The 12,316-nt window shown below is 41.4% G+C and overlaps 1 protein-coding gene across 1 annotated transcript in view; it reads right to left on the bottom strand.

The window, feature by feature from the left end:
* Nucleotides 1–11,446, bottom strand: part of LOC107190048 (rap1 GTPase-activating protein 1-like) — a 58,035-nt gene extending 46,589 nt beyond the window's left edge. Inside the window, exons 1-3 of the mRNA XM_015578774.1 lie at nucleotides 11,388–11,446; nucleotides 3,480–3,582; nucleotides 2,594–2,686 (exon numbers count right to left, since the gene is read on the bottom strand). Coding sequence (XP_015434260.1) covers nucleotides 2,594–2,686; nucleotides 3,480–3,582; nucleotides 11,388–11,446 — 255 coding nt within the window. The remainder of the gene's footprint in view (nucleotides 1–2,593; nucleotides 2,687–3,479; nucleotides 3,583–11,387) is intronic.
* Nucleotides 11,447–12,316: the final 870 nt, after the last annotated feature.

The raw sequence follows: 12,316 nt of genomic DNA, 5'->3' as shown, positions 1-12,316 counted from the left end.
GGAAAGAGAAAGAAAAGTGGGAACCGTTGCGAACAGGTGAGAGAAGGTAGTGGCGCCAGTGGAAGAACGGGGAATAGTGTGGATAAGGTAGGAACGGTCGGTAAGGAAGGGAACTAGTGAAGGTAAAGTAGAAAGGTCGGTAAGAAGGAGCAAGTAGCTGAGATAAAAGAAAATGACAGATATAGAATGGCGGAAGAGGCAAAGAAGGTCATCCACAAACGTGGAAAGGTTATTTAGAGACAGAAGTAGCAGTGTGGGAAGCATGAAGTATTTAGACGATTTTTGGAAGAGGAAGAGTAGGGGTCAAAGGAGGAGGAGATGAAGGAGGGAAGAGGAGAGGATTGGATATTTAGGAGTAGTAAGAAGAGAGATGGTAAGATTGGGAGAGAAAGATCAAACAGATGGAGGGAAAGGTGGAGGGCTGAGAGAGAGAAGGAAAAATAGTGGAGGCAGACGGCGTAGACGAGAAGGTGAAGAGGATAGAGGAGAGGATTGAGAGAAAGGACAGAGAGGAGAAGAGGAGGAAAATAATGATAAGGGCGATGAACGCGAAGGGTAGGAAGGATGTGAGGAGAGTGGATGGAAGGGAAGGTGATGTAGGGGGGACAATTGTGGCCAGATTGAGAGACCTGGAGCAGAAGAGGGTGGTGATGAGCAGGAAAAGGGTGCTGAAAGGGAGAAACGAGAGGATAGAAGATGACTTCACGTGAAAGGGAAGGAAAATGCAATGGACGTTGAAAAGAATAGCGGACGAAGAGAGGAATGAAAAGAGGAAGGTTTGGGTGGCCTATGGAAGGATTCAGGTAGATGGGAAGTGGTGGAAGTGGGATGAGGATCACGAAGTGTTAAGAGACTGTTGGGGTACAGTTAGAGCAGAGAAAGGGCGACAGATCTAGGGGGTTCTTCCATTTCGGGATGATGGAAGAATATCCAGATAGATCCGACAATTCATAAGCCTGTTTTAGTCAGTCGGAGATGTCTGGAGGCTCCGAAAATCACATCCTCTCGCCTACACGTGGTGCCGCCTGAGATCCTGCCCGGAGACTCGACTCTGGACAGGATGCGAAAGAGAGACCTTCTGTTTCAGATAAGGGATGAACGACAGCACGAACAAGAGAAGAGATGACCCTCCGAAGAAACGGACTACGACCTGACAGGACACGTATCGTTCTCCGAGCCCCGGGACGAGGACAGGCTAGCGAGCTAGTAATTTCCACAGGTGATCGGTACCGATACCTTTGGCGCTCATATCCGTAAGGATAAGAAAAGTGGGATACGTACTGAGAGTGTCTTGTCAGGAGGGCATGTGATTGCCCAGAACTCCAGACGCGTAGACAGTCCGTGAGTGGGGATGGAGGAGCGGGTGAGCTAGATGCCCAATCACCCTAGCAAAAGGGCCCCCTCTCAGTCCCCGAGCAAGGACGAAATCGAGCTGCTGAACCTGCCGAATCCAGACGAAAGGGAGTCATTTGAGTGTATTCACAGACCATCCAGGGAAGGGAACAAGCAACAGACATCAGCATCGATCACCAGGGCCGAAAGGGCGTGGGATACGTGGGAGGAGCTCCTCACGGAGCTCTATCCACGCCTACTTAAACTACGTACCGTGTGGCCCGGGTGTAATACCATCCAACAGGGAATATTATACTGGTACACCGAATCTCGGAAGAATGGCGGACTTGTCGGCTACGGCTTCTCGAGATATCGGCCCAAACAACCATGTGACCATCGTATCCGGAAGACAATCCATCTGAACGACGTACCGGAAGTAAAGCATGGCACTGCTGAAACCAGGCCGCGCCCGAAAGGGCAAGTGCCGCTAAAACCATGACCCCCTGAATTACGTAGTATAGTCAGGTCATGGAGCGCTTGGCAGACGCTGCAACGTACGTCCGTCAACGTTTGCATCGTTCATGCATAAGCCGCGGTATTGCATTGCCACGCACGTTACCGAGCAGATATTGCGACCGCTCGTAAGTGCGGCCGTTGGGCGGAGAGACAGAGACAGAGAAAGAGAGAGAGAGAGAGAGAGAGAGAGAGAGAGAGAGAGAGAGAGAGAGAGAGAGAGAGAGAGAGAGAGAGAGTATCAACCCTAGGGAGGGGTGCGTGTCATTAAGTAACCCAGCACGCGGTAGTGTTCCCTGATAGACCTGATATTCGTCCTCTCAGAGGGAATTTCGGAGAAGTTCGGTGGAGCATCATTTAGCGTCGCGTTCCTTGCATCTTTCTAAGAGTGAGGGGTAATGGGCAGATTAGACCGGTGGGTAGGGGCTGGTCGAAGTACAGGGGAAAACACAAGAACGTTAGTTACCAAAGGACGCGATCTATTCTACTCGTCTTTCGACTATCTTAAATTCACACCCAGCTGAACCGAGACTAAATTCAATGGTGATGGATTCATTTATGGTTCATCACGCATCCCAGAGGATGAGATTGTGCGAACCCGAAAGTATCGTGATTTCATCTGATTTTACCCAGATACATATTGTTGTGCCGTCTCGAAGCTCAGGTCGTCAAGTTTCGGCCGGGTCTGCGCACCCTTGCAGATTTCACAATAAAAAATGGATTCGGGATATGTGAACGTGGCCCTTACCTGGGAGAAGTACGGTGGAAGAACACATCGTTGATCATCGAGACGCGAACTCTGCACCCTTTCGAGTAGTTCAAATAAATCTTGGGTAGTGCTCTGGAACATGATATTCTTGTTACTATAATTACTCGTGTACTATTACTGGAAAGAAATATTCAACTATATACAGGGTGAGTCACCTAACATTTGCACCACAAATATCTTTGTTGTTTTTAAAAATACGTCAAATGTCTTAAGGACAAAGTTGAACGGTTCAATGGGGCTCACACGGTGCCAAAAAATTTTAGTTTTTATGTCATTTTTTTTAGAGATATCAAGTTCACCTTCATTTTTTAAAATGGAATCACCCTTTTTTTAAACACCTACAATGGTAGTCCCTTTCATTAGGAATTCAGTGACTATAATTATTCAAGGTCATTCAAGGGCACGAAAAAAAAGGGTGGTTCCATTTTAAAAAATGAAGGTGACCTGGGAGATCTCTAAAAAAATAACATGAAAACTAAAAAACTATACAAAGATATTTGAGGTGCAAACGTTAGGTGACTCACCCTGTATGCAGATTTAGATGATCCTTGCAAAATATATTTATTACTCCCGTCCGCATATAGAATGAAGCTGATATAACATTATGAAAACAGGGATAGTCTTTCATAAATATTAGACAATGGATATTGAAGCACAGTAAAATATGTGTTAATATGAAGTTATGGAACGGGTGAAAATATTATACGATGCAATAACAAAAAAACATTTGACCTTGATCGTCAAGGTCAAGGTCAATTTTGCGGTTCTTTTTTTTAACAGATATCCACCGATCCAGAGGTGTAGAATCCCCCCTATGAAGATCGTGACACAATTTTTATACATCCACAATTAAATTAATCCTTACTTTGATTTTTTCCGGGTTCGCTCCAACATCTTGCATGTCATCTTCTACACCGTTACACCGGGTTTCGGACTCACAGTATACAGACTGTTCGAGTTGTTGTCTCCTGGAAAATAAATTAAAAGCATTCGTCAAAAACAATTTTCATGTGTTACAATATTAAGCATGTATTTACTTATACAGGGGGTTTCTAAATAATGATGGTACAACCTGAAAGGATGTGATTCTGTAGAAAAAATAACTGGAAAATGTAGGATAACACTTTTTCACACGATGTTCCGTTTTCGAAAATATCAAATTTGATCGTCTGTTGTATACGCGTGCAGTTGAATGGGTTGTTACGAGCTAGGGACGCCAGCAGCGCGAGATGCCGACAAGTGTAGGTTTTCTAAGGAATATGGTTTATCTGTTTATTAATAAGGTGCACACTAGAGCGCCACTAGGATCGTTGAAAGCGAGGACGAACCTGATGCGAAATCAGGGAACTGCAGGAAGGTGAAACTCGTGAACGAACCCGATGCGAAATCGGGGAGTCACTAGGATGAGATTCTGAAGACGAACTCAGCGTGTGGCAGTGAAGCTGCCATGAAGGTGGAAAATTTGTACAGACGAACCTAATGCGAAATCAGGGAGCGGTTAGGATGCAGACGAACCTCATGCGAAATCGAGGAGCCACAGGATAGGTCAAGTTTCGTAGACGAACCCGATGCGAAATCGGGGAGCCACTAGGTTGGAAAACTCTTGGAAAAATGAAACGTGCGGACGAACCTGATGAGACATCAGAGAGCTGTTAGGATGCGGACGAACCTGATTCAAGTTTCGTGGACGAACCCGATGTGAAATCGGGTAGCCACTAGGTTGGAAAACTTTTGGAAAAGAGAAACGTGCGGATGAACCTGATGCGAAATCAGGAAGCCGTAGGAAATGTTAGTTAAGCCTCGTAACTCGTTTCATAAATTTAGATACAACTGGAGCAGTAAAGTTGTATCGCGTGGGAAAGGTCAGGTACGACTATAATGATTATCAAACCAATGAATTTTAAGAATAGAATTACTTATGTGTATTAAAGAATATTATTTGTATATTACATAATCAGTTTTACGTATAAGTATGTATAGTGTAGTGTTGCCACGATAAATATATTAAGTGTAATATTACCAAATGAATGCTCGGTGTTAACGCACTGGCGAATGTTTTTGAGTGTCTTGAACATAGACACAGAGGGAGTTCCCCTAATGCCGGACGCCTAAGGTTTTTCATAAATAAATAAGAAACATGTTTCAATCTTTTTATTCTGCATTATTTATAAGTTAACAGAATTAGAACTTCAAACAAAGGATCAAAATAGTCAATATAAGCATAATAGTTACCTTAAATGAACGTTACACTTTGCTATGTGATTTTGAAAGATCATTAAGTGGCCCCTAGTACTGGACACAGTAAAACTTACTAACTTAACTCAGGGCAGTTTCAATATAATATGCAGTGATCGCAAATATAACTATCCGAACATTCGGGGATATCGACACAAGACTTGTGTTCCCATTTTTACCAGTTTGAACATTGAATCCAGTATTTTTGTTGCTTCCCGAACACACTACACAGAGAGTCTCCTGGTTTGTCTCTCTTGGTTTCAGTGATCTGTTCTTCTTAAGCTTATTTCCTAAGTTTTTCTTTCGTTCTTTAATTCTTTTTCTATTTTTTTCCTCTTCAGTCAATAATTCGTGGGGAGATGAAGAGAAAAAGAATGAGATTTTTACTGTATGACAATAGGGGAAACCATTATTGTCCGGAACCAGGGGACAGTGAACGCATTAAACAACAATTTTTTTGCAAAAACCAGTGCATTGTGTACACAAAACACAAAGGTAATTAAAAAAGTACTTACAAAAAGATACAATAACACAACTCACATGTCGTTTGGCCACGAAAATTGGTAAATATAATACTTTATAATTTATACGATGCACCGGATTCCCGTCAAACGGTCAAAAATGAATTGATTTCCTTAGCTGTGCACACGCGACTGAATGTGTCGAAACCTGATCGTTGTTTTTTCCATACTCTCTACCGCTTACGCAGGATAACTGGTCGCTGCTAACATTTCAACTGTCACATATATAGCTAATGTCCGGTATTAGGTGTCATCCGGCGTTAAGGGAACTCCCCCTATAATAGACTGCGCGGTTTTATGGGAGGACTGATGTCGAAATAAGGGGGAGAAGGCAATAACTGGAGCAACTACTGCTCTTTCTAATGGGGCTGTTGGTGGGAGATTCTGAAGCTGTAATGGAGACATTACATGCGTGCAGAATCCTTCCCCTCATTGCCCCCCAATCACTTTCTCCCCTCTCTCTACGATGTGCAAACAAGAGAGGATCTACTCCAGCGCTACTTCTGTCCTTCAGTCTCGACTTCATCCCTGCCATCAGACCGCGCAGTCTATTATACAGGGGGGTTCACGCAACTTGTTCACCCTGAATAACTTCTAAAATATGCATTGTATGAAAAAATTTGTTATAGAAAAGTTATATGGTTTGGTGGGATACATTATGTAATACATATATTTTTTTTGTAAGTCGAGGCGTTTCGGATATTTGAATGTCAACTTCGTTTTTTTAAACGGGATGCTATATTTTTTATGCCAAAATATCAAAGAGCCTTAAATTTTGAGTAACAAAGTGCTGAGCTTTATTAGCCGTAAACGTAATAATTAACGAATAATTTCACTTTGTTTCTTGAAAATAGTCTGTGCGTAATATCAAGTTGGAGATTCAATACCAGCAAAGATTCCCGTAAGACTTCTTCCATTCGCTAACGTAGGTGTTCGAAATGGTGCGCATTCATATTAATACACTGATGTAATCTATTAATCAACGAGGAAACTGCACTCTGAATTGTTTCTGCATCAAGCATACTGCATGCTACACGAATTCGTGCTTTCATATTCTCTAGTGTTGTTGTTGGTTCAGGATACATCGTATCTTTTAATATACCCCATAGAAAGTAGTCTAGCGGAGTTAGATCTCGTGAACGTGGTGGCCACAGAAATTCTCCACCACGACCGATCCATCGATTGGGGAATTGTCTGTCCAGCACTTGCCTTGCTACATGTGCATAATGTGCGGGGCAACAATTATGTTGGTACCAGATGTCTGTGCGGATATTTAATGATATATTTCCTTGAATTTCCAACTTGATATTACGCACAGACCATTTTCAAAAAACACAGTGAAATTTTTCGTTAATTATTAGATTTACGGCGAATAAAGGTCAGTACTTTTTTACTGAAAATTGAACGGTCTTCGATATCCTGGCATTAAAATATAGCGTTCCATTACAAAAAAACAAAGTTGATCTTAAAATCTCCGAAACACCTCCACTCACAAAAAAATATATGCGTTACATAATGTATCCCTACAAATCATACAATTTTTTTATAAAAAAAATGTTCATACAATGCATACTTTGGAAGTTATTCAGGGTGAACAAGTTGCGTAGACCACCCTGTATAACGAGGTATTAAAAGTATTAATAGCACTGGAAATTATCTGAACATGAGATTTCAATGATTGTTTCACCTGATAACTATTATTCAATAATACATTTATATTGTTTATATAATAATGTGCGTCATCAGCGTCCGGCATTCCGAATAATAAATTGGTCAAATACGAAATGCCATCCAACATACCACGTTTCTTTCTGCTACGTCCCGTACCGCAAATCCTTGACGATGTTTCAGATTCGTAAATTCTACGTCATGTGATGGTACGGAACGTTGAAACTTCCGTGTGAGAGAAGTTGGGTGGAAAATGCAGGTGTAGAAATTGTTATAGTTTTCGATGTAACAAAAACATGTATTCATAAAAAAAAAACTATTAACTAAATAATACACGAGTGCATAATCAAACTTGGAGCAGCGGTTTATCGTGGCGAGACAGAATGTGAGAGCTCTTTACTACGATTGTTATCTGTCTGCGCGTCAAGAAGCGTGTCCAGGAGCCTTTTTTTTCCTCTCGTGGTTCGTTGAGTGTATGTCCTGTTCCTGAGAGCTCGGGGTCCTCTTACTAGGGAAAGTTGATGATGGTTATGGAGTTACCTGCAAAATCAGTAATAAAGAACATTGAAAATTAAAAGGGGTAACAATTTAAAAAAAAAAACCCAAGCATAAGCACTGCAAGCAAAAACTGCAACAGGAGGTGCAGAGTCAAATGTATATGGTCATGCGTTGTAAAATAATGGAAAGCGAATTTTAACTCTGTATGGAATTCTATGAAGATCGTATAACCCTGTCAGCCTAATGAGTGAGTTAGAATGGGTTTCAACACTGTAGTTACTGATGATGCCTTTTGCAAAGTTTGATATAAGTTCAACATGAGTTTCTTCATGCAGTTCAGATGTAGAAAAACGAAAGGATCTCCCAATAACAATCTTCAGAATGCGGCTCTGAGTTGTGTGGACTTTTTTAAGAACATGTTTTGGGGCATTCCCCCAAATGTGAACTCCATACAGTAGCACTGTTCCAAGACACACCCTATAAAGAGCGCTTGTATGAGTGACCTAATTCTTCCTTCTATCTGGTGCGCAGGGCTAAGATTTGAGTTTTTGTTAACATATTTCTTTTCCAAATACCGGAGTAATGAAGGGCATTGTCTAAAGTTAGCTGTGTGTGGTCCTTTACAGTTTGCACAAACAGCTTGGTTTCAGGAGTTTTGGAACACTCCTTGGTGATGTGTGATCCTGCGCATTTTACACATTTGGGTGAGTGGTTACAATTGTTCGAGGAATGACCAAATGCCTAGCACCTAAAGCATTGGGTATAAGGCTTCTAAGATAAAAACTTCTCCCAATATACTCTAGTTTGGAACAAGAAACTACTTTTTCTAATGCTGTTAAGAGTGGAGCCATTTTGAAAGATGACTTTGTATAAACAATATAGGGGTTTAGAGTTTTTTCCCACTAGAGGGGAACATGACACTGGGTTAAGCCCTAATTTCAACCACCAGATCTTCAGGTAACATTCGCGGGAAACCACGCAGAACAACCCCCAGTACTTTCTTATGATTGGATTTTAAAAAAAAAATCAATTTTTTTGTTAAAGTTTCAGTCAAAAATTTGCAGATCCTACAAATATATATTTCCAACACGGTCATTTGACCCTCACTTACAGCATAAAGTGACTAAACAAAAATACTCGCACAAGCCTCTATTAGATCCAGAAGTACAAGAAATTCGAAAACCAGTATACAAAAGCTTGACTTCTAAAGAACTTTTAAGACGTTGTATAGAAAAAAATACTCAGAACAATAACGAAGCATTCAGTAAGTGTATATGGCAGCTCGCTCCGAAACACATGTTTTCTGGAAGAAACGTTCTTGAAATTTCGGCCTGGGTTTCGGTATGCGTGTTTAACGAAGGATGCGAACCTTTACTAACAATTATGGACTTATTGGGTATTAATATTGGTCGTCACGCTAAAAATGTTGCCCTTAAGAGAGACCTAGAGCGCATCGCGAAAGCCAACAGTCGTAGTATGAGCATATCAAAAGAAGATCTTGGGGTCAGTCAAAGAAATTTCTTTGGGGAGATAGAAGTTTTTGGTTGTATCTTACCGTTGCTAGTCGACGGGGTACTAATCGGTACCCGTGACATGACCTTACCTTTTTTAGCCTCTGTCATATCAGAGGCACTCAGCATCAGAGATTGTTTCTCCCTCGTGGCATTAATGTCAGTGTCCTTCTTAGCACCGGAGATGGAAGCTTTTCCCCTTAGTAGGTCGACCGCAATCCACCACGCCACCGGCACAGATTCATTAAAAAGGGCAGTGCGTTTTATCACTTTCCATCGAACATCGATGATGATCTTCTTCTTGGAGTAGTCTCACTGTTGTCAAAAGAACTTACTCACGGCAACACACACAATATCGCACACCTACATGCTCACTCAACGAGGTCACAACTAAGACTGACTACTGCCAAACTGCAGAATGTGACTACTGACGACGCAGTAGTATCAAGGTTGAAACTGCAGAATGTACTGATTCCTGACTACTGAGAAGCATATGTCCGGAAGCGGAGCGATGCGCCTCTATTTATAGATTTTCCTATTTCCCCGACGTACCCAATCCGAGCCCCCCAGTAATGCGGATAAGGGCTTATTGGAGCGGAGTTAGAGTGGACTCTAACTATATTGCCATGGTCGGGGCTGTAGGGGCGTAAAATGGCAGATATTGTCTACTATGTTTTGAGTGTGATGAGTGCCGCAGGCGGAACTGCTCTGCTGCATTAAGCTGAGCTTATGGCCGCAATGTTGCTCCGCGGGGAGGGGGGCGATTTCAAAGGGTCACAACTGCGATGACCCTGCGCGCCGCCTGCGGGGCAACCAGGGCCGAGGGAGTGGTACTGGGGTACCACCTCCTTTCGCGGTCGGCCCACGAGAACACAACATCGAGAGGTGAACCCTCGACGCTGTAGGTAGGAGGAGGTGGGACGGCATACACCCCTCCCCCCAGAGAAGAGCCCGCCCTCAAAGGCAAGTGGGAGGGCAAGGGCGGGGCTGGTCGCCGCGTGTGTCGAACGATCTCGCGACCAGCCCTCACGCCCAAGAGAGTCACTAGGGGGTTTTTTAGCGTGATGAAATCCGCGCATTGGACGTCTCCGGCCCCCAGCGGAGACGGTGCACCTTTTCAAGGTTTTCCCCCATAAAAAAAAGAGCTTATAGTTAAAAGTAACCAAAATAAAACTCTATTTATGGATATTGGTTGCCGCGTAAGCAAAAAAAAAATTTCTGTCATCAATAATGGTTATCGGTAACCAAAAACAATTTCTGTCATTGATAATGGTTGTTGGTAATCAACAAAAATTTTAATCATTTATACTGGTTATTCCTAACCAAAATCATTCACACAAGGATATTAACTCTTATACTGTCACTTTTTAAATTGTGGTTATAATAGTTACATAGAGTCTCTGGTTAATACCGATGTCTGAAGTAGAGTATCGGACTCGTAACCGTTGCGAACTTTTTGAACATAGGTTCGAGGCTTCCTCGAGCTCATTTTTTTTGTTTATTAGTTATATATTTTTTCAATTCCTAACTATATGACAATGATTAATATGTACTTATACATATTTCAAGAATATTTAAAAAGTATTTGAACCTGAAATATACGTACAAATGATTTTGGAGCACATTTTATGCCACCGTTTCTCTCGTCAAGTATTCTGTCAATTACGGTATTGTTCGACATTTCTTACGTCATATAAATATTTTAAAGTACTTTTCAAATCTTTCACCTTCAAGATTTGCGGATGAATTGCAGCGAAAAACGTTTATTGTACCTTTCTATTATTATACCTTTTCTTTTATATTACACAATCCTCGCATTTTTAAAAATACCTAAACGTTAGAATTTTTGTCAAAGCTTCAGTGTACAACGGGAAAAGGTAATCATGTTTTATCATGTCAAAGGTAAGTTCTCGAATACTAAAATAAAACAAAACACAGATTCTCTTTCTCCCTATATATCTCTGTCGCACTTATGTGTATAAAATTTCTAAAACATATTGATTTAAAACAACTGAACAAAATTCCATGATGAGTGAATGTGTGTGTGTGTGCTTGTATGAGCTGCACACGGCTCTGGAAAATACTGGAAGGTTCCAGAGTCTTGACAATTAGAGAAATATTTTACGAGCCAGTTTCAAATTGATGTATTAACCGTGACTCTCCCGGCAACACGGGGAATTTAAAATATGTAACATAATCCCTACACTAATGCAAATAAAGTTGTTTAAATTAATCTTTTCATTAAACATATAGATTCATCGACTATAGTTTGTTATAATGTAGTTGTATACACCGAAACAGGTGGATTGGTTGAGAAAAACTTTTTTAAATCATGCTCACCAAACCTCCGGCTCTAGACTGCAGCAACTTCCTTCAATAGCGACTTCCACAGCCGACATTTTTAATAAAAAAAAAACAATTTTTTATAACTTTAAACAATAAATATATAGTACTGAAAGTTTTATAGTGATTTATTTAATAGCTTTTTTGTAATAAATTCACAAAGATCAGCTTATTTTGGGCGTTCTATATGTAATTTCCCCTTAACGTGCAAACACTTCTTATATCACGTAAAACCACTTCTAACTGATATGGTACATTTGTGGTTCTGATATGTGCTACCGTTGAACCACAGACGAGATATAAGAATAGACCTAACATGCATTGTAATTTTCTCTCCCATATTTCGGAGGCGTCAGAAGCCGCGTACCATTTCAGTATACCATTCCTTGCTAGCGAAACCGGGGCAATAATGTATGTATGTATGTATCGCTATATGCAGTCACGGGTGTGTGCTGTGCGTCATCACGGTGACGAACGCAGTTCCTGAAGTCGGAAGGAAACTATTACTTAGAGGTGCGCTCGAACTAGTGTAATATTCGTGGGATACCAAGTCCCATAAGATGATAGATTTATTTTGATATCACGTCTGTGGTTGAAATAAATATATTCTTGTATATGCTAGCGTGGAACCAAACACGTAGATTCCTACTATTATGCCAGAATTGGCCGCTTGGTGCAGCACACATACTCGGGGACAACGAATTCCCGGGTGTGAGCACTTCTATTTCCTCTCTGTTATCACCATAAACCACGGTATGCATACCGTGGTCCGTAACCTCCGCATACAGAGGTCTGGAAACTCCCGTGGTAGGGGTAATCCCTTAATGAAGACCGAAAGTTTCATGAATCTTCCGCTAGCTATATAGCGCTGCAATCGATGTGTCCGTACATAAGCGCATGCTGATGCACAGCGCACGGTCGTATAC

This window comes from Dufourea novaeangliae, unplaced genomic scaffold (genome assembly GCF_001272555.1).
Source record: "Dufourea novaeangliae isolate 0120121106 unplaced genomic scaffold, ASM127255v1 scaffold11, whole genome shotgun sequence".
NCBI lineage: Eukaryota > Metazoa > Arthropoda > Insecta > Hymenoptera > Halictidae > Dufourea > Dufourea novaeangliae.
The sequence above is the reverse complement of the archived record's forward strand: the minus strand, read 5'-3'. Positions and strand labels throughout refer to the sequence as shown.